General features: G+C 45.9%; 1 protein-coding gene across 8 annotated transcripts in view; it reads right to left on the reverse strand.

Annotated features, from left to right (window-relative positions):
* Window positions 1-4,156: 4,156 nt before the first annotated feature.
* The window catches only part of CDC25A (cell division cycle 25A), a 33,959-nt gene continuing 11,378 nt past the window's right edge, over window positions 4,157-26,737 (reverse strand). For 5 of the 8 annotated variants that reach the window (XM_067754231.1, XM_067754228.1, XM_067754230.1 and 2 more), the window contains 7 exons: window positions 24,161-24,334; window positions 19,239-19,337; window positions 17,029-17,091; window positions 16,843-16,941; window positions 16,003-16,133; window positions 14,198-14,309; window positions 12,051-13,987 (listed from right to left, as the gene is read on the reverse strand). In XM_067754231.1, the coding sequence (XP_067610332.1) occupies window positions 13,847-13,987; window positions 14,198-14,309; window positions 16,003-16,133; window positions 16,843-16,941; window positions 17,029-17,091; window positions 19,239-19,337; window positions 24,161-24,334 (819 nt within the window). In that variant the 3' untranslated portion in view covers window positions 12,051-13,846. Of the gene's footprint in view, window positions 4,501-8,273; window positions 11,769-12,050; window positions 13,988-14,197; window positions 14,310-16,002; window positions 16,134-16,842; window positions 16,942-17,028; window positions 17,092-19,238; window positions 19,338-24,160; window positions 24,335-26,737 lie in introns of those variants that run through there. The other 3 variants (XR_010947011.1, XM_067754232.1, XM_067754229.1) reach the window with 3 other exon arrangements.

A 26,737-nucleotide genomic window follows, 5' to 3' on the forward strand; every position in this document is an offset into this window, starting at 1 on the left:
CATGTGGCCACTCCCAGGCGAGGTGGGAACCTCAATAATGAGAGGCCCGATGCAGCTCCTTCCTGGACACCAGCTTCGGGGCAGTCATCGAGTCTGACCCTGAGCATTCCACAAACTGCGTCCAGCTGAGCTATGGGCTCCAGGGGTGATCCCGTTCTCCATGCTCTGATACCCTATGATACCCTAAAAAGTACACAACTCCTCTACCCAGCTCAGTTTCTCTAAGGCCAACTCTGTTGAGAAGAGGGAGAGCCAGAGAAACACAAAGAGAATAAGAGAAATGGCAGCTAAGGTAAACATGAAATAAGCGCATGGAAAAGCCTTTGGGAGAGCAGAGGAAGAGCTGATTAATGCTGCCTGGGGGGCCTGAGAATGCTGGGGAGGAGGACCGAACCCAGTGAAAAGGATTGGCAAAGCAGGGGAAGGAAAGGTGTTTCACGCGAGGGAACAGAGTTCAGGCACACAGAGCTGTGAACAGGCAAATCACTGAGGCTCTCTGAGGATGCACAGGAGGCAGGAAGCAGGCAGGAAAGGCCAGCAGGGCAAACCGGAACGTGAGACCTTGCTGTGACCTTCAGACAGAGACCAAACTGCTTGGGAAGTGGAGGCATTTTGCATTTGAAAGGAAAATGAACATTTGGGCTGAGAAATAAAGCTGTGTATGGAGTGCCTCCTCTGTGCCCAGTGGCTTACAGGCATTTTCTCCACATCACGCAAGGTGCACGTTTTACAGGGGCAGACACGACAGAGCCATGGTTTTTCTACGGTATAAGCCCTGTCCAAGGAGGGGGCAGGGCAGAAGGGAACTTGGCAGAGCCATAGCAGCTCCTTGAGGGTGAGGACCCCCTTACACGGAAGGAAGCAAGTTGGAGCTTATTAAAGAGTTCAGTCTTCTGATCTTAAGACCTGAAACCTGGTCCGTACTCTGGGCCACCATAGTGCTGTCAAGGTCACCACACTCAACACCCTGAATGAGCCACCTGTCAAGAAACACCCACACCGAGGCTTCTCAGTGGCAGGGCCCACATGCCTGGTGCCTGGCAGGTGCTCAGTGATAGCTGTTGGATGAAGCTTTCTGTAAAGAATTCTTTTGGTTGACTCCTGGCTTTGGCCAACACCTCAGGAAGTAACTCCCAGTCTCTCTGGTTCACCAAAGTCATTCAGAAGAGGAAGACCCCTCTACTTCCATGGGGCCGCCCAGCGTGGGAGTGCCGCCAGAGCCCCGCAGGCAGCTGAGTCAGGGTTGGGGGAAGACTTCCTGGAGTAGGAGAGGCCTAGGTGACCCCACGGAGGGGGGGCGGTAAGTGGAGAGGGCAGTGGGAGGTGGGCTCAGGAGTGAGGACGGGTCTGGTGAAGGAAGGAATGTCGGCGCCGCCCCACCTCTCAGGGCCGTGTTTTCCTGTGTGAACCTCAGCTTCTCCTGCCTCAGCAGCCTTCTCCAAGGTGTTGGATTTAAGGAGAGGGTGGAGGGAGGGAAGGAACCAGCTCTGCCTGAGCCGGGGTATGGACCAGGTCCTCTTGCTATGTGCCAGCCTCAGGTGTTATCTGTGGTGACTCACAGCCCTTCCAGGCCTGTTTACCCATCTACAAAATGCACTCCATTATGGGGTTTCCTGAAGACTCGGTGTTAGGTGATTTTTGTTGCTCTCTTGATTTTGTCTGTTGTTTTTGAGTTCTGTGGAGGATAAGAGATGAACCAACTGGACCCTCTGTGTTGGACTCACCACAGTCAGACCTGGCATTTTTGAGTACTTGCTGGAACTATTCTAAGTTCCTTATATGTATTGTCATTTCATTCTGAAACCACCCTGCTATTATCCGCATTTTGCAGATAATGAATGTGAGCTTTCCATCCACCCATTCCCTCACCCAGCACTGCTCATCAGGTGCCCAGTGGCCTGGGCTCCGGGTCAGCCCACACTTGTCAGCACACCCGGCCTCCCGAGACAGCCGGATGTCTGGGCAGGACTTGCAGCTCTTAGTTAGACCTGTCGCCACACCCTGTTTCAGCCCCCAATGGCCTCCTTCCCTACTTGCCTGGGTAGCTCGGCAGCTGCCAAGGCTTGTCATGCTTCCCCCCCCCAACCCAGTTGTTTGGGTGCCGGCAAATGCCAGGCAGGTGAGGAGCCCCAGCTTCCACCAGCCCAGCTGCCCTCGCCTTCCAGGTGCAGGGTAGGTGTGGGGCAGGGAGTAGGGGAGAGACAGGGTGTCTCCCAGGCTCAGAATTGCTGAGACGGAACCTCAACTGAATCACAGCATTAACTCATCTAGAACTGGGGCTCAGGAAAACAAAACACCTGTGCGTGTACAGGGAGAGACCTGGCATCCTTGTAACATGAGTGGCCAGGAGGTGTCCTCCGCCCAGGTGCAGGCGCAATTTACTTCCCTCTTCAAACTTAAATCAAGTGGTCCCAACTTCTCCCTTTCTTCAGAACCATTTGTTTAGGACCCATCACGAGCCCAGGAAAGAGAGGGAAAGTGGGGCTTCCTGCATAAATTAGGAAATTAAGTCTCACAGGAATTCAGCAATGTTGCAATCACCCAGAGGTGGCTTCTGGGCTCAAGAAGCTGAAGCCCAGATCCAGAACTGATGGTCTTAGGAAGGGGGCTTGGACGTAGTAGGAGAAAGTCAGGAAAAAGTCTTGGACTTGGAACCTGAAGCACAAACGTCTACTCCCACCTCTGCTGTTTGGTGGCCAAGTAAGTGAAAGTGACTCACCCATCGATGAGCACAAGTGTCTGCATCCCTGAAATGGAGGCAACCCCACCTCATGAGAATCTAGCGAGAATAGCCACACAGGAGAGAAACCAGCGTCCACAAAACCAGTCCTCAGGAACCCAGCTCCATGGAAGAAGGGCTCTGTGGGTAAATAGGTTTGTAAAATGCTCTCTCCTCTCCTGAAATGTGTGCCGCAGGTGAAGGATTCGGAGAAGCCCTGCAATAAGGAAAGCAGGTGGAAATTGTTTAACACAGCGTTTCCCAAACTTGGCCCAGGAAAGTGTTCTGTGGGGTGGTGCTGTGAGTGCCCTGAACGCAAACATTAGGTGGCTGTGGTGTTTGGAAAATGTCAAGTAGCCCACTTTCGTGGGGGAGAGGATTCAACCAAGAGAAGGATGACAGCAACGTGGAAACCAGGTAGGCCTTCAACACGCTCCTACACAGTGGGTGGAAGTGGACATGGACATGGCTGCGTTGAAGACAGTTTGACTACACTGATTAAAATGTCAAAGTCTCTACCGCTTGATCTGGTAATTCCACCTCTAGGAAATTATCTTGCATAAGTACTTGCACTTAATTATATGTACAAGAATGTTCACTGAAGCATCACATGTAAATATAAAAAGAAAAAAAAGAAGTAAACAATCTAGACATCCAGCCCTAGGGGAGCATTTGAGTGATGACTGTGTGCATATGGCAGCCTGGGCTGCTACCACGGATAAAGCGTGGCTGCGCACTCTGACATGCAAGACCTCCTAGATATGCACTTCAGCAGAAAAATAACTTTGTTTTCCTCTCTCTCTCTATGTATATACACATAGATATAATATATGTCTGGCTTTTTATATTTATGAATAACACTTCAGTGGACATTCTTTTACATATAGCCCATGTAAGTATTTATATAGGATAAATTCCTAGAAGTGAAATTGCCATATCAAAAAAAAATTGATATATATATATATATAGAGAGAGAGAGAGAGACAGACAGACAGAGAGAGAGAGATACAGACATATAGATATGGATGCATGTATGCATCCATATATCTACACATATTTATTTGTGTAATATATATATATAGACACATGTAATATATATGTAAACACACATATACACATATGCAAATGTGTATATATACATATATTTATACAAAGATATATGTGTGTATGTGTATCTAAATAGAAATGACACATCCATATCCATATGTACCACATATCATATATTATAAATACATAGAAAAGTGTCCAGAAAGGGACATGACAAAGTTAACAGGGGCTTTCTCTTCAGAGGGATGTGGGATTAGGAAGAAGGGTGGGAAGGACAATGAGACTTATCAGCATTTCCATGCTGTTTTTATTTTTTACAGTGAACATGCATTACTTTTGAAATTTTGAGAAATATGTCTTTTATTATTTATTTATTTTTAAAACATTATTTAATTTATTTATTTTTGGCTGCATTGGGTCTTCATTGCTGCACGAGGGCTTCCTCTTGTTGCGGTGAGCGGGGGCTACTCTTCATTGCAGTGCGTGGGCTTCTCAATGCGGTGGCTTCTCTTGTTGTGGAGCAAGGGCTCTAGGTGTGCGAACTTCAGTAGTTGTGGCATGCGGGCTCAGTAGTCATGGCTCGTGGGCTCTAGAGCGCAGGCTCAGTAGTTGTGGCGCACAGGCTTAGCTGCTCTGCGGCATGTGGGATCTTCCCGGACCAGGGCTCGGACCTGTGTCCCCTGTACTGGCAGGCGGATTCTCAACCACTACGCCACCAGGGAAGTCCAGATGTCCTTTAATTGGTAGAAAAAAACACTAAAACAAGGCTCAGGAGGATGGCTTTTCTTTTGTAGTCAACTCAAAGCCTTTGTTTTTTGTAACCTGAAGCCATGGGTGTTTGCTATGAATATAAGCACTGAATGACTGTTGGATCCCCAGATTCACTGCTTTTGGTTTCAAAATAAAAACACTTTTTTTTGCTTGTTTGTATTTGAAAACTACTGAAGATTGCAATAATGTATAACATACCACTTAAAAAATATCTTGAAAGAAAGATGTCAGAGCTACCTTGGTTAACCTGACCAGTCTTCTCTCTGGAAATAATCCTAGTAATAATCTCCAGTGAATAGGGTGGTGCAGATTCTGCAGTGGATTTTGAATGGAAGTATTATGATGCTGTGGGGCACCCTCAGAGTCAGTTTGTCTGTTTTTCATTCATAGTCCCCGGTCTCTGGAGCACACAGCCTAGAGGGGGCATGTGAGCCAGCAATACCCACCTACCCTGTTCCCACACTCCCATCTATATGTTTATTATTGTGCTTTTCCTCGGCCCCTGTTACATTACTGACCTTCTGGGATCCTTTCCCATGCTTTTGAAGTGTATCCTTTAGAAGTTCACCTAGTTCAGTTCTCTTGGTGGGGAACTCGTTTCTTTTGTTTATCTGTGATTCTCTTTGTTTTACTCTCATTCTTGCAAGTTGGTTTTGCCAGTTACACCATTCTAACTTGACTTTCAACGCGTTGTGCACGGCCTCCCAGAGTCTTAAGTCTCCCATTGTTGCTGGTGAGGAGCTGCTGTGTTGTCCCTGTGTTAAGGGCTCTAGTCTTTGATTCAGTGTGTGCTTAAGATCCTTTGTCTTTGGTATTCTGCCCACATTACATGCCCAGCAGCAGATTTCTTCTTATTTACTCTGCTTAGGATTCATGGGGTTTTCTTGATTTTGTAGATTCCAATTTTTCATCAGGCACTCTTTCTTTAAAAATTAACTTTCCTCCATTTTCTCTATTCTTTCCTCTGGGACTCAAATTTGATGTAGAGAGACCTTTCCATTATGTTTTATTTCTTCTCTCTTTCCACCTCTTTCCTACTCTCCTGATCAGTGTATGATAAATACTGTTTTACAGTTACATTCTAAATAATTTCCTAGCACATTTCTCCAGTGCATTATCTTTTCAATTGGGTCTAATCTGTAACTTAACCTATCAACTGAGTTTTAAATTTCAATAATTATATTACTCATTTTTACAAGAATAAATGAATTCTCTGGAAAAAGAAGGGCATTCCCCAGAGGTGTCAGCAAAGGTGAGAACATGAGTGCAAGAATGGGAGAGGAGTCCTGGGTTGGAGGGATGGGGGTGCTAACCAAGCCCATTCTTTATTGATAAGACCTCTGAAGTCCAGAGAGTCACACAGGGGTCACACAGCTAGCTAAGGGCAGAGCCAGGATTTGAACATAGGCCTTCTTTCTTTCTTTCTTTCTTTCTTTGGCTGCATCAGGTCTTGGTTGCGGCATGCGGGATCTTCGTTGTGGCATTGGGGATCTTTCGTTGCAGCACGCAGGCTTCTCTCTAGTTGTGAGCTTCTCTCTAGCTACCACGCGCGGGCTCTAGAGCACACGGGGTCAGTAGTTGCGGCACCCAGGCTTAGTTGCATGTGGGATCTTAGTTCCCCCACCAGGGATCGAACTTGCGTCCCCTGCATTGGAAGGCGGATTCTTAACCACTGGACCACCAGAGAAGTCCCCGCCTTCTTATTTCTTATTTCGTTGTGGAGCACAGGCTCCGGACTTGCAGGCTCAGCGGCCATGGCTCACGGGCCTACCCGCTTCGCGGAATGTGGGATCCTCCCGGACCGGGGCACGAACCCGTGTCCCCTGCATCGGCAGGTGGACTCTACCACTGCGCCACCAGGGAAGCCCCTCCTCCTCTTTTTGTTTCCCTTTTTGGTGCCCCTGCTTTGTGGTACATGAAGCACACGCTCAAACTAGGCTACTGGGAACTGCAGCCTGAAAAAGAAGCCACAGCTTTGCCTGCACTGGGGCAGGCAGGATGTCCTTGAATGCAGCTGTAAGGCAGGTCGCGGTGCGGGGCTCCCGCGGACTCCCCCAACTCCTCCCAGTTGCTGATTCCGGGAAGAGAGGCTGGAAGGCAGATGCTTGAGGAGGCTAACCTTGGGGCACCGTCGCCACCTGGTGGCGTACTCCGGTTCTTGCAGTGGTCGCGCCTGCAAGCGCCTCGAGGCGAAAGGAGAGAACAAAGAAAATCTGGGCGGAGGGGCCAGGGTGGGCTATTTGACTTTGCCGGAAGACCTGACCCGCTTTGTCCATCACTGGAAGGTGATGCGCCCCCCGGAAGGGCTGAGCTCCATCCTGAGAGTGTGCAAACAGGGAGCCCTAGACTGGGCTTTACACTACTTCCAGGCATCATCACTTGGAAATCAGAAAGGCCAAAGTCTTAAGATATTAGAATCATCGAGGAGGTAATCCCCACTCCCACCCCTGCCGCCAGGTCACAGTCACAAGGGGCTGAGAACTGCCCGAGATCACTCAGCTCCGGCTGCTCCTCCGCCCCGCCCCAGTGTGGGCAGCCTTTTTTCACCAAGGTCTCAGAGACATTCCGGCCACAGGCAGCAGAGTTTACCATATCTCTGTGATCCTCCCTAGGGCACTTGGCCTGCAGCTCCACGCCCTCTCCTTCCCCCTCTCCCAGAGATCTGACCTCCCTCCCGCCTCCAGCTCCCCTTCCCTTGGGTCCCCTCCCCCACTGGGACCTCTCTCCACCTGTCCCTTCAACTGCCATTTGCATGCCTGGGACAAGTTGCTGTCACCAGCCTGGATATTTCTCCAGAGCAATTCCCTCACGTTCATCCCCTGACCACCCAGGAATCTGGACAGTCCACTGTCCAAACCCGCCCTGTCCACATAGGAGGAGCTCAGCACTGCTGTCCCCTCCTCCTAAAATGTTTTCTTTTGAAATATCATACTTACAGAAAAGCTGCAAGAATAGTACAAAGAACTCCCCTACCCACTTTACCAAGTCATTTATTTTTTAACATTTGCCTCATTTGCTTTCTCCTCTCTCTGTTGTCTCTGTTACACACACACACACACACACACACACAGTTTTTTTTTATGAAACCATTTGGAAGTAGGTTACATCATAGTCCTTAACCTTACCTCAGTGTGTTATTTCCTGAAAATAAGGATATCCTTCTATAATTATCAAATTCAGGAAATTTAACATCAAGACAATATTTTAACCTAATCAATAGTCTATATTTCCACATGGTCAGTTGTCCCCAAATGTCCTATCTAGCACTTTTTGTTTGGTCCCAGATCCCATCCAGGATCACATATTTCATTTACTTGTCATGTCTCTTGAGTCTCCTTAATCTGAACAGTTCCTTAGCCTCTTGGTTGTGTATGACACTGACATGTGTGAAGAATCTAGGCTGGTAATTTTATATAGTTCCTCAGTACAGATACTTCCTTTCATCCTGCATTTTTTTGCTCTAAGTGTCAAGGGTCTACCCAGTTCCTCAGGTTAGGAACCTAGGTCCCTCCCTCCCTCCCTCCCGCCCAGCCCTCATCAGGTCCTCATGCCCACTGCCCTTCTCTTCAATGCCCTCATCATTCCTCACCAACCAGCCATCCTCCACCCTGCCATCAGCGACTGTACTGCTTCACACAAGCTGGCTGTTTAAAGTGTGGTCCAAGGACCTGCAGCAACAGGAGCTTGTTAGAAATGCAGAATCTCAGGTCCCAGCCCTACAGAATCAGAACCTGCATTTTAAAAAAATTTTATTTTATTTATTTATTTTTGGCTGCGTTGGGTCTTCGTTGCTGTGTGCAGGCTTTCTCTAATTGCGGAGAGTGGGGTCTACCCTTCGTTGCAGTGCGAGGGCTTCTCATCGTGGTGGCTTCTCTTGTTGCGGAGCACGAGCTCTAGGCACGCAAGCTTCAGTAGTTGCGGCACGTTGGCTCTAGAGCACAGGCTCAGTAGTTGTGGCGCACGGGCTTAGTTGCTCCGCGGCATGTGGGATCTTCCCGGACCAGGGCTTGAACCCATGTCCCCTGCGTTGGCAGGCGGATTCTTAACCACTGTGCCACCAGGGAAGTCCAGAACCTACATTTTAACATGTTCCCCAAGTGTTTCTTCTGCTAAGTCTGAGAAGTCCTGCTCTCAGAGATCCCTGAAGCAGACCCCTCAGCTCCATATTGAAGGAGTGTCCCTCTCTACCACCCCTGACCCCCAAACTTCATTCTTACCTCACCTACGTTCATGAGGGTATGCTGTCACCTTTGTACCATTTAGTCCTTCTTCTAGGAATGCCCTGTCTCTCCTGAGACTTCTACTCGAGATTAGGCTTAATGGTCACTTCTGTGGTGTGCTTCCTGCCACTCCTCCTGGGCGCCATTTCCTTTGAACCTGCCTCTTATCCTAGCTTCAGTTACATGCAAGTGTTACTCCCAAGGGCTCCTGATCTTTAAGGAGTTCCTCCTCCCATTAGTTGGTGAGCTCCTTGAGGGAAAACCTGCATCTCACACACCTCCTTATCTACAGTGCCTAGAACAATTCGAATGTCTATTGAATGGGCATGTAAAAAACCAGCTCTTCTTCCACAGAGGTACTTCTTCCCAGTAGATCCTGAAGTGGGTACTGGGGTATCCAAAGGGCCATCCAAATACCTGAGCCACAGAATGTTGGGACAGGGGTGGCCACAGGGAGACATCTACTTCAAATGCCCTTTGTGATCCATGAGAAAAGGCCCCAGAGAAGGAGAAGTGGCTTACTTGCAGTTTCGTCCTCTGGAGTGGTTGGCCCAGAGAGTCACTATTGACCCATGTTTTGACCTTCCTGGAGCAAACTGCCCTCATGTGGTTTAGTGTGAGAAGCAGAGTAGTAAAAACCAGAGTTGCAGATGAATGCGCACAAAATGCAGAGACTTATGTAGAAGTTTTAAAAATGAAAAACTATTCTGTATCTTCTTGCTTAGGAAACAGTCATGCCAGTGAAGGATAATGGTTACCTTGAGGAGGATGCAGGAAGACTGGAGGGTTTATAACCAAGCTGGGGTAGGCAGGGGGCTTCAGCCATGCTGTTTACTCTTAAGCTGTGTGCGGAATATGAGTGTTGAATTTTTTTATACAACCTTATGTCCTTTAAAAATTCTGATCTGAACCAAGGGATCATGCCTTGCACACAGTTGTCCTCAAATTTTTTAATGAGTTTTCTTGCTGAAGGTTTTCAGTTAACCAGCCCTCAACCTTGTGGGTGCCCATTAATTTTTTTTTTTTTTTTAATAGTAAATGTAAACTTTCTGCATGGCAGGCTTCCAGCTCTAACAAGCAAGGTTCAGAGGGCAGGGTGCATTCTGGAAAACAGAATACCACTCTGTTATTGGAGCTTAAGATGAATACAAATAAGGCTGGGGTTATATCTTAGCACATGGGCTAGAGTTCAGGTTTCATTTTATAGGCAAAGAAACACTAAATTCTCAAGGAAGAATGGTTTGAATGAATTATTCATTTTAGCAAGGTGACTGTGGCAACAACAGGCCAGAGAGGAGACCAGCTAGCTTTGGCAATAATCCAGAAGTATTACCTGCTCAAAATAAATTTATTTTATTTATTTTTGGCCATACCGTGCAGCTTGCAGGATCTTAGTTCTCCAACCAGGGATCGTACCTCTGCCCCCTGCAGTGGAAATGCAGAGTCCTAATCACTGGACCACCAGGGAATTCCCTCAAAGTAAATTTAAAAAGCAAAATGGGGTGAGGTGAAGAAGAGAAACAAGACTTGCTCTGAGTAGATGTTGAAGCTGTGTGATGCGCAGAAAAGGGGCTTCTTATTCTACTTTTATGTTTGAAATTTCTCATGATTAAAAAAGGTAGTGGGGCTTCCCTGGTGGCGCAGTGGTTGAGAGTCCACCTGCCGATGCAGGGGACACGGGTTCGTGCCCCGGTCTGGGAAGATCCCACATGCCACGGAGCAGCTGGGCCCGTGAGCCGTGGCCGCTGAGCCTGCGCGTCCGGAGCCTGTGCTCCGCAACGGGAGAGGCCACAACAGTGAGAGGCCCGCGTCCGGCAAAAAAAAAAAAAAAAAAAAAAAAAGGTACTGATCTTGTAGAAGTCATAAATATACACTGACGTGACAAATGAAAAAACCCTAATTACAAGAAAGGATAGTTGGTTTTGGTATAAAGTTTTTCATAAATGAATTAGAAAAGTACTGTATCACCTCAAATATACAATACAGAAATAGCCCATGATACAGAAATAGATGTTGAAGAGTTTAAATAACAATTCATTCTGAAAGACTGAGAAAAAGCAGCATATCTAAATTAACATTTATATGCTTTTAAATGTGTACAAATAATATATTTATAGCTATAGTAGATATTTAGCTATTTCTGCCATGAACTTAGTTTGTGGTCTAACTAATCAAAACTTTCGAATCTTCTCATTAGGAATATGGAGTCTTGTCTTTGGGAAGGTACTGTAATATGGGATGGGTTAAACAGAGTACAGCCATGTGATTTTATATGCAGTTGAAAATCACCTCTATATATTGTACATAACTCTCTTTATATACGTACATGTATATATACCTAAATATATATACTGTTTAAAAAAATGGTGTGACAAAAGTTGAATGGAGAGTAGGGTGGCTGTGCTTAGACATGCAGTGTCTCTTTGGAAGGGTTAATAAACCATCTGGGAGAGGAAGTGGGGAGATGAAGGAGATAGTGCTCTCCCCTCCTAATCTTTATGAGCACGTTAACAGTAACACTCACTGGATGTTGGTATCACAGGGGACTTCCTTTCTTCACACATTGTCTCATAATTTTTTTTTAAAGGCTGGAATAGTGCCTCTACTATAGAGGCAAATCAGAAGGGGACTATGTCTAAATGAAGCTTGAGGGAATTCCCTGGTGTCCAGTGGTTAGGAATTCGCACTTTCACTGCTGAGGGCCTGTGTTCCATCCCTGGTCGGGAAACTAAGATCGCACAAGCCACGTGGTACAGCCCACCACCAAAAGAGAACACATATTACTTGCTATCTCGGCACCACTCTATTTTGTAATACACTTTTGTTCCAGCTGGTATCCATTCTGGCAATAGCCCCCAGTATTACAGGTCCAAGTTTCTCTGGTTGCATGTGGGCCCGTGACTCACCATCTGCCTGATTTCCTTCTGCAGTATCCTCTCTGGCTCCTTCAGAACACAACTGAAACTCCTATCTCCTTTACAGTGGTCCCTCCTTTGGTATGTTGCTCAATCCTATGAATTAATACATCTTGTAAGAGAATGTCAGAGGTTCAGGCAGGCTTTTCATTCCCCTATTGCATCTTGTAAATCACCCTGAATCACAAGTTTGTTTTTGGACTCAGAGTAATAACGGAAGATCATCTGGCCATCCCTGACGCCAGGCCACATGACAGCTCCTTGGCCTCTTAAGGAAATGTCGCTACCCCAGCCTCTGGTTTTAGTCAAGTGTGGTCCCAGAACTTTTAAAGGGACTCACAATTCCCTTTAAATACATTATGAAGTAGGCAGAGAGCATGGGTTCAAGATTGTTTTTATTTTCAGAGCCTGCAACAGTTGGTTACCAATGTTACTAAGCTGGTACATTCTGAAGGCCATCCCACCTCCCTTTTCAGGCATTCAACCAACAGAATCCCTACAAACAAGATTACAGACTAATTAAGATGTGTCTCAATGTGTGTGGGGGAAGAGGCCTTCTCCCCCTGCTCCCCTCCTCCCCACATACTTTTTCTAACAAGATTGTTTTATAGTCAAATGCAACTCAAACCCATAACACAGCAACCAGTCATCTCCAGTATCACTGATTCTCTCCCTGCCTGCAGAACAGGAAGCCAGGGCAAGAGGGGAGACTGAATCTGCTATATAAGAAAAACTTCGCTATACCCCAATGGAGCAAAGATGGTGAGGAAGCCAGCGCCTAAGGGTGGGGATGAGCAGGAACCAAACAGGCCTGTCTAGAATCAATCAACTCAGCCCCAGCTCCTTGGGAGGTGTTCCTTTGAGACCCCTACTTCTGTGGGATGAGATGAGGGGCAACTGGTGATGATCCATCTCTCCCTGTCCCTCAAATTAAAACATGATAAACTCAAAGTTTTACCTGCAAAATCCACCACGCTGCCTCCTGAGAAACACATTCTATAGTCATCTCTGCCAGCACCCACTCCCTTCTAATGCCCAGGGCTTCCAGCCCCTCTCCCCAACCTTGGGTGGCCCAGCCAACACTGATTTGATACTCCTTGACTCATAGAATGACTATTTTTAAAAAATTAAAATAGAAGCAATCAAAGAGTATCAGAGTAATAGAAGAAAGACACTCAATATATACTCCCTTCCCTTATCTGGCAGAGCCCCCCATCCCTGCCTGCCTACACTGGGATACCTGCTCTACCATGTTCCAACACTGACCTGGGGGTGGCCCAATGGAAGCTGCCTCAAGTGCTTTCCTGACCGTGACTCCTAGACAAGCAACATCACAGCGAGCAGGGTCACCCCAGTAGATCTCAGGGGCCTTCGAGGTAGGTCTGGGAGGTTTAGCTTATGTCCTGTAGCCAAGCCTGAGTCTGGGGCCTGCTCCCACCAGTATCTCAGTCCTTGGCTGTATATTAATAGCAGCAGCCCCAGTACTGCAGCACCTCCTGGGGGTGACAGAGTGCCTAGTTCTCTGTCCCACAACTCATGTCCTTCTTCCCCCTCCCTTTTTCTTTTTTTTTAAAAATTAAAGGCAGAGGTAGTCCCTGGGATGATAAAACCCCACCTAGGATGGCAGTATTGTAACTTAAAGCAGTTAAATAAAAGTCTCCAGGAGTTGATTACAAAAAAAGAAAGAAAAGAAAGTGACTGATGAAGTTGAATAAATTAATGATATGGGTTATCCCACAAAGACCTTTCCTTTGCAGGCCGTCTTTGGTATTTGGCCAGCAGCATTTGTGAGTCTTCTCTCCACTCGGACTCTCCTACCCCTCCCCCCTCAGGAGAGAAGGCCATTGCCCAACGAGGCCCAGGCGGCTCATCCAGCTGTGGGGGATGAGGAGTCAGAACATCTTGACTTGGTGCTTGGAACTGTGCTGTGGCACGTGACAGCCTTGGCAGACCATCCTGTTGCAGAAGGAGGACAACTTACAGGGACAGAAGAGCCAGCAGGATGCTCTGGGCTCCAACCCTGGGAGAGTGGGAGGTAGGTTTAAGACATGGAAGCCTCAGGCCTTCTCTCCAAATGTCACATGGCTGGCCCCTTTGCTCCAGTTTCTCTGTAGCAAAGCGGGGAGGGGGGTAGGGAGGGAGGCTCAGGCTGTTGCTGTCTGGCACTGAGACCCTCAGAGCTTCTTCAGACGGCTATACATCTCTCTCTTGCTCTTTTCCCCGGCCCAGGTCCGGCTCTTGGTGCGGAACTTCTTCAGGTCTTCTTTAAAGTCCTCATGGTGCATGGGCCGGTAACTGGGGGGCTCGCAGTGAGACTGGCGGGAAGACAGGACGAAGTCAGGGCACACCTGCTTCATAAGCACACTCCTGCGTCCTCCCTGCCGGGGGCTGCAAGGCTCTGCTCAGCAGGTTCTAGGGCCCTTCTGTGTGCGGGGCAAATCCCCAGACCCCTGGCAAGAAACACCCATGACCACCAGACATCTGGGTGCAGGGGCGGCCCCCGCCCTCCAGAGAGTCCATCTTACCTGGCATTTCAGGAAGAACTCCTTATATCCGCCCTTCAGGACATATAGCTCCGGGTAATGGAGTTTGGGGTACTCGTTACCAAGCCGATCTCTCTCTCTCACATATCGGCACCTATAAAGGGGAAGGAAAGCCAAAGCATGGTTAGCTCTACACAGTGAAAGCAGTGTTCCTTACACACATCTCCCCAACTTTACCTTCATTCTTGGAAACAATCAGTGTTGACTTGTGATTTCCTGGCCACCTGTTATCTTCAGGAATAGTGTTCAGAGCCAGTGCCACTGCCTCGTATTGGCAGGTAGATGGTCTCTTCCCAAATTTTCAAGTTAAACAGCCCTAGCAACTGATCTCTGCCCAGCATCTTCCCTGCCACCACCAGCACCTAATCTTCGGTGACAGCTTCCCAGCCAGCTTCCCTCTGCATTCTCCACCCTCCACGACCAGTGTCTCTCCCTTACTTCCTTCTGAGCTTTGCTCCTGTCTCAGGGCACCTACTTGCATCCTGTACTAAAATGGACTATTGTGTAGTGTACTGTATACTCCTGTAGTTATGTGTGTGCAAATGCAGCAAAATATCACCAGTCGATGAAATCAGGGGAAGCATGCACTCTTTCTGAGCATGAAATGGTTCCAAATAAAAAGGTGGCACAAGAACTTGAACCCAGTCCCATGAGAAAAGTCTCTCTTGGAACCTCCTAGTGAAGCTGCACTGCTCCCTGCCACCTCTGTCCCTGTTTGCTCATCATTTGTCACAACCATCTTCCGTCTCTCCACTGGGACCTCCCCTGCGGCAGGTCCGTCCTGTTTGCTCACTGCTGTAACTTCATTGCCTCAATAGCCCCTGACACGTCCAGGCTGGCAGTCCTTTCTGAAGGGAACTAGCACAGATGGGCAGCTGTTTGGCCCTCCCCCTAGCTTTTTAATACCACCACTCACTTCTGACCACATTTTCAGAACCAGTCCTGTCACCATTAGTGAGAGTGTGGAAAGATGTTGTTAGAGCATCAGAGTATTATTTTAAATCTGAAGTGATGTTATTTTATTGTAATTATACTTTCATTTATTTTGGTATAAAACTTATCTTCGTAGTAAATTATAACAGGGCCTTAGTCACCAAAGTCCTAACAGAAGTTCTTATTAATAAGGGGTGGGGATGGGGGGGCAGGGGCATTTCTTTTAAACTCTAACGTGGCAATAACGTGAAGGTAACATAATCCACTCCTTTGCAAACGTGGATTTGACAAGTGTTCAAGAGCATCACATCAAGTTTTGCAGAGAGGATATGACACTCTTCTGGCATTTGCATAAGGAGCAACCACACTGTACCTGAAGGATGTCACCTGAGAACAGTAGCCCCATAGGTAGAAATAAGGACAGTGGGGGAAACTGGAAGAGCCAGAGTTTAATTCAATATAAAGGAAGGCTGGACAGTAGGCCATGCCCAGCAGTAGCCAGGACTAACTCAGGAGTGAGGGTGATGAAGCAGAGGCCAGATCCTCGGGGGATGTTGCACAGGGAACACCTGTGTCACAGGCTGGACTGGGGAAGCCAGAAAGCCCTCCACGACGACTACTGTGAAACTGTTAGGGCAGCCTATAAACTACACTCCAGGAAGCTGTTCATGAAATCAACTGACTGCAAAACAGGTAAGGATTTGAGAGAATACCTGTTACACGTGAATTGATACTTTTACAAAACTAGGTATTTTCACACCATGTGTGTAGGCTAAGGCATGGAAATGACATTCGATGTGCAACAGGCGGTCCCACAAAAGCACCATGGGGGCCATGCCCTGGAGCCCACTCACATGCGAGGGCCTCGCTCAGAAGAAAACTCGCAGTGGAACACCACGATGACACGCTTGCCATCTGTAGGTACGATGGGCTTCTTGAGTAAGAAGTCTTCAACCTCCTCTTCCATGTGCAAGTTCACTGCACCCTGTGAAGGCACCAAGAGACTCATGTTTCACACTCGCAGTAATGATTCTTCGAGACTGGTCTTCAAATGGGCACCTCAAATTCTGTTATGACTGTGTGCACTGTATGAGTGGTATTTGTGAATGCCCGGGACTTTCACGGCCACGACAGTGGCAAACACTAACACTGTATTTAAAGTACCTCCTTACCGTATTTCAACACTATATTATTGGTTAAAAGATTAAAAGGGCACAACCAATTACTTTCTTCCTGGGAAAGTATGTTCCAACACCCAACTAACCAGGCAACTATAAATGTAAGAGGTATCATTAGGCTTGGCACAGACTGGGACATGTTGCCAGAGACTGGCTTCTCCTCATGGCTTCATGTCCAGGCATGGCTTAGAAGTCAGTGGGTACCATTTAGAAATGTCCCTGATGGTGATGGTGATGGTGATGGTGATGGTGTGAGGGACAGAACAGGAAGCAGTTGCCGTACAGTGTGGTAGAGATTAGTGCAGACCAGGGAACATTCTTTCAGTGCACCAGGAGTCAAATGCCTTTCACACCCACTGCTTCTTTTTACAATTCTTATAACCAGCATGTGAGCATTATAATGAGCAGCCAGGTGTCACCTCCGCCTTTAAAAAAAAAAATCACAGATGCTGTCCAGGGCTCCTGCTATGCCTCCCACAACAGCAGGGCTCGCCCACAAGCCTCAGGAATCCATACCTTGATGTGGCCTCCCTCATATTCATATGGGTATCGGCAGTCAATGATAACAAACTCTTTAATGAGGTTGGCAAACTTGCCACTCAAAACAGACGCTATCTGTGGAGAGAGAGCCAAGGAGAATCAACTCTGGCTGCCAGGAACACGTAGATTCCATGTGTGGCAGGTTCCAAAAGGATGACTTACAATTTCTGGAGAGATGTATTTTAAATCCTGATGCTTTCCAGCAACTGTATGAAAGAGGTAACACTTACAAAAAAAGAGAGAGAAAGAGAGAGAGAGAGAGAGAAATACTTAGCAAATCCAAAAGCTTAAAAATGCAACATTTTTATATTGCTTGCCTTCCTGGTAAGAGTCAGCTTGAAAAAAAAAAAAAACAAACATTAATCTAATAGAATATGTTGGTTACTTGTCTAGCCACTTCATTAATATCCTGACATTGAATTTTCACACAGACTTATAAGGCACATTATCCCCATTCCCATATGTCAAAGCTAGGTACCTTGTCCAAGGTTAGCCAGCAAGTAAGCCAGACTTGAATACAGAAACCTCAGGTGATTTCCTTTTTCTCCCGCTTTTGTTAGGAACCCTCACCTCAGCAGCCAGACTGTGTGCAGCACATAAAGGACACAGAGAGGAATGACTTCACTGTTTACTGAGCACCTGCTATGTCCAGCATGGTGCTAGACATTGGAGGTGGAATGAGTGAGGCTGGGCCCAGCCTTGAGGGAGAAGGACGGGCACATCAGTAATTACTCACTAGGGCGGACTGGCCGAGTCAAGTGCTCACCCAATCCCGTGGCCATGTGTGGGGTCATTATGACAAACACAACCAACCACAGCTTCAATTCAGGTGCAAGCTTCTACCAGCAAGGATACACCACACCCAGGTCTTGGCTTGCTCTTCCCTTCAGACTAGAACTGTCTTCTATTTTTTAAAAATTTTATTTATTTTTTAACATCTTTATTGGAGTATAATTGCCTTACAATGGTGTGTTAATTTCTGCTGTATAACAAAGTGAATCAGCTATACGTATACATATATCCCCATATCCCCTCCCTCTTGCGTCTCCCTCCCACCCTCCCTATCCCACCCCTCTAGGTGGTCACAAAGCACCAAGCTGATCTCCCTGTGCTATGCAGCTGCTTCCCACCAGCTATCTATTTTACATTTGGTAGTATATATAAGTCTATGCCACTGTCTCACTTCGTCCCAGTTTACCCTTCCCCCTCCCTGTTGTCTTCTATTTTTAATCCACTTATTTCTCCCACCTGGTTGAAATATCTAGCCCAGATCCAAACCTTCCCCAATCGCCTAGCTGAGACTGAGACAACCCTTTTATTTCTTATTTATTTATTTATTTAGTTAGTTAGTTAGTTAGTTAGTTATTTTTGTGGTACGCAGGCCTCTCCCTGTTGTGGCCTCTCCCATTGCGGAGCACAGACTCCGGACGTGCAGGCTCAGCGGCCATGGCTCACGGGCCCAGCCGCTCCGCGGCATGTGGGATCTTCCCGGACCGGGGCACGAACCCGTGTCCCCTGCATCGGCAGGCGGACTCTCAACCACTGCGCCACCAGGGAAGCCCAACCCTTTTATTTCTTAGTCTGCTGCTTTCACTGCACTGATGTTTACTTCAATCTACTATGTGATACATGTGGTACATGTCTATGTGGCATGATGTCTTACTGACCGTATGTTAAGTGTTTTGAGGGAAGGAACTGTGTCTCATTTTGGAATCTTTGCCTTACACATGATAAGTGTTTCCATAAATGTTAGCTACATTAATACATAAAAGACTGGTCTGGGGACCTTCAAGTCATATGTGGCTAAACAAGCTACTACTGACACAGGAATGTGTCACATTTCACCACAGCTCAAAGGCAGCCAACCTGTATGAGGCCATCAGCAGACCATCCTCTGGACCTCCCTGAGGGCCTTTTCCCTCTAGGGCCATGCTCCTCTGGACAATGGAGAAATTTAGTCTCAATCCTGGACATTCTAAGAGGACCTTTTGATATACAGACTTATATACAGTGAGGCTAGAGGTTTATTTCTGCTTCTTTACACTTTTCTGCAGTACTGCTTTTATAATCACAAACACAGTTCCCAGAGAGCCTGGTCTTTGGGTTGGTGTCAAGGCGGCTGGTGGGTGGCTCCCTACTTGAAACCTCTGACCAGCATCAGTAAGGTCTATAGTCCCACAGAGACTGAGATACACCTGATCATGAATGTGTTTCCTTATCTTAAAACAAACTTCAAACTGCGTCCCCTTGGCGGGGTCGGGTGGGGTGGGGGGAACCCCAGGAACCACTTCAGGGAGGGAGGAAGGCTGAGGGGGGCATTTTAGGTACCCCCTGCCAGTCCTGCATCACAGAGCAGTTCTGCGTGCAATTACCTTGGAGAAGTCTCCTATAAGGTCCCTTGGGTCATTATCCAAAATATTCTCAATGGTCCCTTTTGGGGAAGATACCAGGCATAAAGACTGATGTAGAATCTGTAACAAATCAAAGGTGGAGAATGAGGCCAGGCTTCTGAACAGAACTTATGAAAACATTCACCTGGAATGTGTCAGGAAGAAGAGACTGAAATGTTAACATCCATATTTAGCAAAAAGATACCTTTCTTATTTGACTGAATCTAGAGTGAAAAAAAGAATATGGGTTACTGACTAGGTATACTGTTATTTGAACTGAATTCAATTCTAACTGAACTGCTCTGAAACTTCCTTTTTTTTTTAAAAAAAAAAAAAAAAAAGAAGGATTAAAATTAGGGCTAAGTCTAAAAAAAGTATTTCTTAGTTCTACCCACTGAGAAGCTCCAGGGTTGCAGTAAGTAGCCCTTAGGTCAGTGTGCTCTCTAAATAATACAGCTGACCCCTGAACAACACGGGGTTTAGGGCCACCATCTCACATCCCCGAATTCAACCAACCACAGATCATGCAGTACCACAGTATGTATTTATTGAAAAAAATCTGCGTATAAGGGGACCTTACAGTTCAAACCCATGTTGTTCAAGGGTCAACTGTATTTTCCACTAAAAGAAACCAGAGCTTTTTGATTGACTCCAGGCTGGGACAAGAAATGTACAAGATAAACCTGGAACACTTTGTCATTAGTAGCAAGGAAGCACTCATATTTCAAAGGACACATCAAAAGGGCTAATCGTGGGTAAGTAAGGATTTCTTTTATACACTTAGTGTATTTTATATTATTTATTTGGCTGCACCAGGTCTTAGTTGTGGCATGCAAACTCTTGGCTGCGGCATGTGGGATCTAGCTGCCTGACCAAGGATCGAACCTGGGCCCCCCGCATTGGGAACGTGGAGTCCTAGCCACTGGACCACCAGGGAAGTCGCAGGATTTCTTAAGCAGTACACAAAAAACACGAAACATAAAAAGACTGATAAATTAAAACATGTTTAAAAAAAAATCAAGAAATTCTGTTCATCAAAACAACAAGATTAGGTAAGAACAGGCAAGCCAGAGTGGGCAGATATGCATCCATCTCAATAAAAGATTCATCTCTGAATATATAAAGCATTCCCACAAATAAGAGACAACCCAATAGAAATATGGGCTAGAAACTTGGCTGAGTAATAGAGAAGAAAATCTAAGACCAAGAAAAATAACTATCAGGGAAATGCAAGTTAAAATCAGATACTACACACTCACCAGAATGGCTAAAGTTAAAGAGATGAACAACACCAGATACTACTGGTAAGGATGTGGAAGAACTGGAACTCTCACACACTGTTCTGAGTACAGCCAACCCTCGGTATCTGTGAGATTGGTTTCAGGACACCCAAGGATGCTCATATAAAATGACACGTAGTACAGCTAGTGCTCAGTAAGAATGCATTGCAGGGGCTTCCCTGGTGGCGCAGTGGTTGAGAGTCCGCCTGCCGATGCAGGGGACACGGGTTCGTGCCCCGGTCCGGGAAGATCCCACATGCCGCGGAGCGGCTAGGACCGTGAGCCACGGCCGCTGGGCCTGCGCGTCCGGGGCCTGTGCTCCGCAACGGGAGAGGCCGCAACGGTGAGAGGCCTGCATACCACAAAAAAAAAAAAAAAAAAAAGAATGCATTGCAAAGTTGGTTAAATCCATGGATGCGGAGCCCCCAGATACGGAGGGCTGACTGGACAACCACTTTGGAAAGCTGTATGGCAGTGTCTGCTAAAGCTAAACACATGCCTAGCCTAGGACCCAGCAAGTCCACAAGAAAAGTTAAAGTGCATGTTTACAAAATAAATTGTATAAATACCATCAACTAGTATTTGACAAGGGAGCCAAGAATGCTCAATGAAGAGAAGATCAGTCTTCTCTATAATAAATCATGCTGGAAAAACGGAATATAAACATGTGAAAGAATGAAATTAGACCCCTATCTTACACTACTCACAAAAAATAACTTGAAATGGCTTAAAGACTTAAATGTGAGACAGGAAACCATAAAACTCCTAGAAGAAAACACAGGAAAAAAGCTCCTTGACATGAGTCTTGGCAATGACTTTTTTAGATTTGACCCCTAAGGCACAAGCAACAAAATAAAAAATAATTGAGACTACATCACACTAAAAAGCTTCTGCCCATTAAAAGAAATCAACAAAATGCAAAGACAACCTATAGAATTGGAAAAAATATTTGCAAAATATATTATCTGATAAGGGGTTAATATCCAAAATATATAAGGAATCCATACAACTTAATAGCGAAAAAACAATCTTTTTTTTAACATCTTTATTGGAGTGTAATTGCTTTATAATGTTGTGTTAGTTTCTGCTGTACAACGAAGTGAATCAGCTATAGGTATACATATATCCCCATATCCCCTCCCTCTTGCATCTCCCTCCTACCCTCCCTATCCCAACCCTCCAGGCGATCACAAAGCACCGAGCTGATCTCCCTGGGCTATACAGCTGCTTCCCACTAGCTATCTATTTTACATTTGGTAGTGTATATATGTCAATGCTTCTCTCTCACTACATCCCAGCTTATCCTTCCCCTCCCCGTGTCCTCAAGTCCATTCTCTACGTCTGCATCTTTAAAATAATCTGGTTTTAAAAAGTAGGCAAAGGACCTGAATAGACATTTCCCTAAAGATACACAAATGGTCAACAGGTACATGAAAAGATTATCAATATCACTAATCGTTTAGGGAAATGAAAATCAAACTGTTGTACAATGAGATATCACTTCATGACTATAAGAATGGCTATCATTGAAAAGAAAAGATGGGGACTTCCCTGGTGGTGCAGTGGTTAAGAATCCGCCTGCCAGTGCAGGGTACATGGGTTCGAACCCTGGTCCGGGAAGAACACACATGCCGCAGAGCAACTAAGCCCATGTGCCACAACTACTAAGCCTGCGCTCTAGAGCCTGAAAGCCACAACTACTGAAGCCTGTGGGCCTAGAGCCTGTGCTCTGCAACAAGAGAAGTTACCGCAATGAGAAGCCCGAGCACCACAATGAAGAGTAGCCCCCACTCGACGCAACTAGAGAAAGCCTGCGCGCATCAACAAAGACCCAACGGAGCCATAAGTAAATAAATAAAAATGAAAAAAAAAAGAGGGAACTCCCTGGCGGTCCAGTGGTTAGGACTCCACACTTTCACTTTGGGGGTCCGGGTTCAATCCCTTGTCGGGAACTAAGATCCCGCAGTCCCCATGGTGATGCCAAAAACAAACAACAACAACAACAACAAAAACAAGAAACAAGTGTTGGCAAGGATGTGAAGAAAAGGGAACCTTTGTACAATATTGGTGGGAATGTAAAGTGGGATGGCCACTATGGGAAACAGTATGGACGTTCCTCAAAAAAATTGAAAATAGGGACTTCCCTGGAGGTCTAGTGGTTAAGAATCTGCGCTTCCAATGCAGGGGGCATGGGTTTGATCCCTGGTCAAGGAACTAACAGCCCACCTGCCGTGCAGTGCAGCAAGCAGACAAAAAAGAAAAAAAAAAAAATCAAAAACAGAACTAACTAGGAGCCAACAATTCCACATCTGGGAATATATTAGAAGGAAACGAAAACACTATGTCAAAGAGATATCTGCACCCCCATGTTTAGAGCAGCATCCTTTATAATATTCAAGAAATGGAAATAACCTAAGTGTTCATTGACGGATGAATGGATAACAAAGTTGTGATACACACACACACACACACACACACACACACACACACACAATGGATTATTACTCAGCCATACAAAAAGAAGGCAATCCTGCCATTTGCGACAACATGGATGGACCTTGAGGGCATTATGCCAAGTGAAACTGAAATAAGTCAGACAGAGAAAGACAAATAACTATATGACATCACTTATATGGGGAATGAAAAAACTTAAAAAACACAATACAAACCATCACCACAACCACCAAAACAAAAACCAAACTCATAGAAAAAGAGATCAGATTTGTGGTTACCAGAGGCAGGCAGTGGGGGAGGGGGATTGGATGAAGGTGGTCAAAACGTACAAACTTCCAGTTATAATATAAATAAGTACCAGGGATGTAATGTACAACATGATGACTACAGTTAAGCCTGCTGTATGGTATATATGAAAGTTGTTGAGAATAAATCCTAAGAGTTCTCATCACAAGGAAATAAAAGAACTAAAATACCTAGAACTAATTGACAATGAAAAACACTACAATCAAAGTTGTGAGACAAACCTAAAGTAGTGGGAAATTTATATATCTACATAGAACAGGACACAAGAAAAATTAAAACTAACATCAAGGAAAAAAATTTATGGCCCTACTCCATGGCCCAACAAGTAGGGAGCTTAGACTTCCACCCCTGCCCAGCTGTACTTAAGTGTCCCAATCTCTACTCCACTGGGATGGTGTCTGCAGAGGCCTAGAAGGGAGCCTGAACTCCCAATCCTGCCCAGCAAACATGAGGCTTGCCCCACCCTAGGTGGCATATCAAGGGAACCTGAACTTCCATCCCCACCTTCCTGCAGTACCAGAGGACTGACTGCTAAAACAGAAGAGTTACATAGCCTCATAATATCCAAAGAATATAGATATAACTGAAAAATCACTTGTCATACCAAGAACCAGGAAAGTCTCAGCTTGAATAGGAAACAATAATCAACAGAAAGCCACACCAGAAACAGACGTTGGAATTGCCTGACAAGGATTTTAAAGTAGCCATTATAAAAATGCTTCAACAGGCAATTATGAACATGATTGAAACAAATGAGAAACAAGAACAGCAAGTCTCAGCAAAGAAAAAGAATCAAATGGACATTTTAGAACTGAAAGATACAATATCACAGTCCTTGAGCAAAAAAGAACCTGCATAACTAACCTCCTGGGGCTTCTTTGGACTAGCTGCCTCTTCGGGACTGGCCCCAGCCACGCTCTTCCTCCGCTTCCTATTTCCACGTGGGGACTCCTCTTGCGATCGGTCTGGTCTTTTCAACGTTGACGGGATGGTGGAGCTACACGTGGAAGGGGAGTCAAACAGCTTGCAACGATTGCCCTTGGTGGGGGGGGTGGGGGGGGAAAGAGACCCATTTAATGTATTTCATTAACATACACTCACTTGAATGGTAAAGAGAATAGATCAAGGACTTCCTGGGATGGTTTAAGATTGATCCATCCTAAATTAGGAAACAGACACTGTCCATTTATCTAGTCCCTGGCACATTGTAGACACCAAGTCCCTGGTGTTCAATGAACATGTTCTAAAGCTGACATTATATGGAAATGAGGAAGACTATCCATGCCCTCAAAAGCCTACGTCTGCACAGGGTCCTAAGCGTCAAATAACTGTTACCTTCCAGCCAGGGACACATTTTTGGCTTCCTCTTCCCTTCTAGTTTATTACTTGCACTTTGCTGGAACAGCTTGAACAGGCTTTAACAGCCCACCTTAATCCAGAAGGGTGTGCGGTAGCTGGATTATACTATAAATCAGAGCCAGTTAAGGTGGTAAAATAGAGTTGAGTCTAAGTTTGCAGGGGGCAGGGGTGCCTTCAAAACTGTGTTCAAAAGTCCTTCTCTCTACTTGTTTGTTTTCTTTCTGGATTGTACCAAAGCTTTTTTTTTTTTTTTTTTTTGTGGTACGCAGGCCTCTCACTGTTTTGGCATCTCCCGTTGCGGAGCACAGGCTCCGGACACGCAGGCTCAGCGGCCATGGCTCATGGGCCCAGCCGCTCCGCGGCATGTGGGATCTTCCCAGACCAGGGCATGAACCCGTGTCCCCTGCATCGGCAGGTGGACTCTCAACCACTGCGCCACCAGGGAATCCCTGTACCAGAGCATTTTAACTCAAGACTTACAAAGCCAAAGGAAATACACGAAGATGTGCTATAGTACTTGATCTTTTAAAGACTAATTTCTCAGAGTCTGAGGGCAGCCCACCTGACTAGGGGTAAAGACAGTCTGACTTCAGCTCTCTAAACTCATCTCAGCCCGTTCACAACTCAGTGTTCCTTGGCAGGGCTTTTCCTTCTGTGCTGAATGCCCTTTCATACCCTGTAAACCACTCCCTTTCAAGCTGATACTAAAATTTCAGTGTTGCCTCTTCTTTGAAATGTTCCTGATAGTCACCCAGCAAGTGTGTCACTCCCACACTGGCTCTCCTAGAGACCAAGGATTTTCCCCTTATTTTTCTGAAGTTTATTTTAACAGTATGTTGTTCAGAAAAGCAAGGTCAGTTTTGTCTTGTTGTTGTTTTTTACCTAAGAGAGCTGGAAGCATTTTTGGGAAGAGGGCTTACTGCTTTCAATAGGATCTCAGAGGAACTGTAAGCTCCTCAAGGGCAGAAACCTCAGTGCCAACTCAGCCCCTGGCAATTGTGAGTCTACTATGTTTGTGAAAGGAAACCCCCCACTGTGAAGGGCCCACACATACTATTCATGATTTTTAAATCCAACTTATAAAACTGATAGCCATTTCCTAAGCATTCTCACACTGTATATAATTTTGTCTTTCAAAAGGACCTAGTAAATTTCATCGTAACATTTGTCCTGGGGTAGCCTATTCCCTCAGAGCTTTGCACATTAATCTACTATAATGTGTAAGTGGCTTCAAGACTGTAGTTCATTTGTTCCATATTTATAGTTCAGGGACACTGATACTTAAAAATATACTTATCAGGGCTTCCCTGGTGGCACAGTGGTTGAGAGTCCGCCTGCCGATGCAGGGGACACGGGTTCGTGCCCCAGTCCGGGAAGATCCCACATGACGCAGAGCAGCTGGGCCTGTGAGCCATGGCCGCTGAGCCTGCACGTCCAGAGCCTGTGCTCCGTGACGGAAAAGGCCACAACAGTGAGAGGCCCGCGTACCACACACACACACAAAAAATATATATATATACACACACATATACTTATCAATTTATATGTATACCTAAGGGTGTGTAACTGTATTTGTATTGTGATACTATCTCACTTTCCCTAGGTGTTTGCATAAATGAGGATATGTTCCTGTACAGGCACAGCCTTGCGTCTGACTGTTTGAAAGTGTCCCTGATGGAAACAGAAGCCTACAGTCTATATAGATAGGTGGGTATTTAAAAAATATATATATATATATATATGTAGATAGAGAGAGAGAGAGACAGAGACAGAGAGAGAGAGAGAGATTTTGTGAGTTACTGTTGTTTGCCAAGTGTGCTGATGCTAAGGAATGTAAATAAATGAGAATGATATAAAAAAGTAATAAACAAACAACAACAAAAAAGTAAACAGTCTTCAGACTAAAGGCTTCAGATTGAGAAGGTTTTTTCAGGGAATTCCCTGGCAGTCTAGTGGTTAGGATTCGGCGCTTTCAATCCCTGGTTGGGGAACTAAGATCTTGCGAGCCGTGCAGCGAGGCCAAAAAAAAAAAGACTAATTAATTCCTCTTCAAATGAAGCCTTTCTGTCCCAACTTATTCAA

Source organism: Pseudorca crassidens, chromosome 10, assembly GCF_039906515.1.
Source record: "Pseudorca crassidens isolate mPseCra1 chromosome 10, mPseCra1.hap1, whole genome shotgun sequence".
NCBI classification, from domain to species: domain Eukaryota; kingdom Metazoa; phylum Chordata; class Mammalia; order Artiodactyla; family Delphinidae; genus Pseudorca; species Pseudorca crassidens.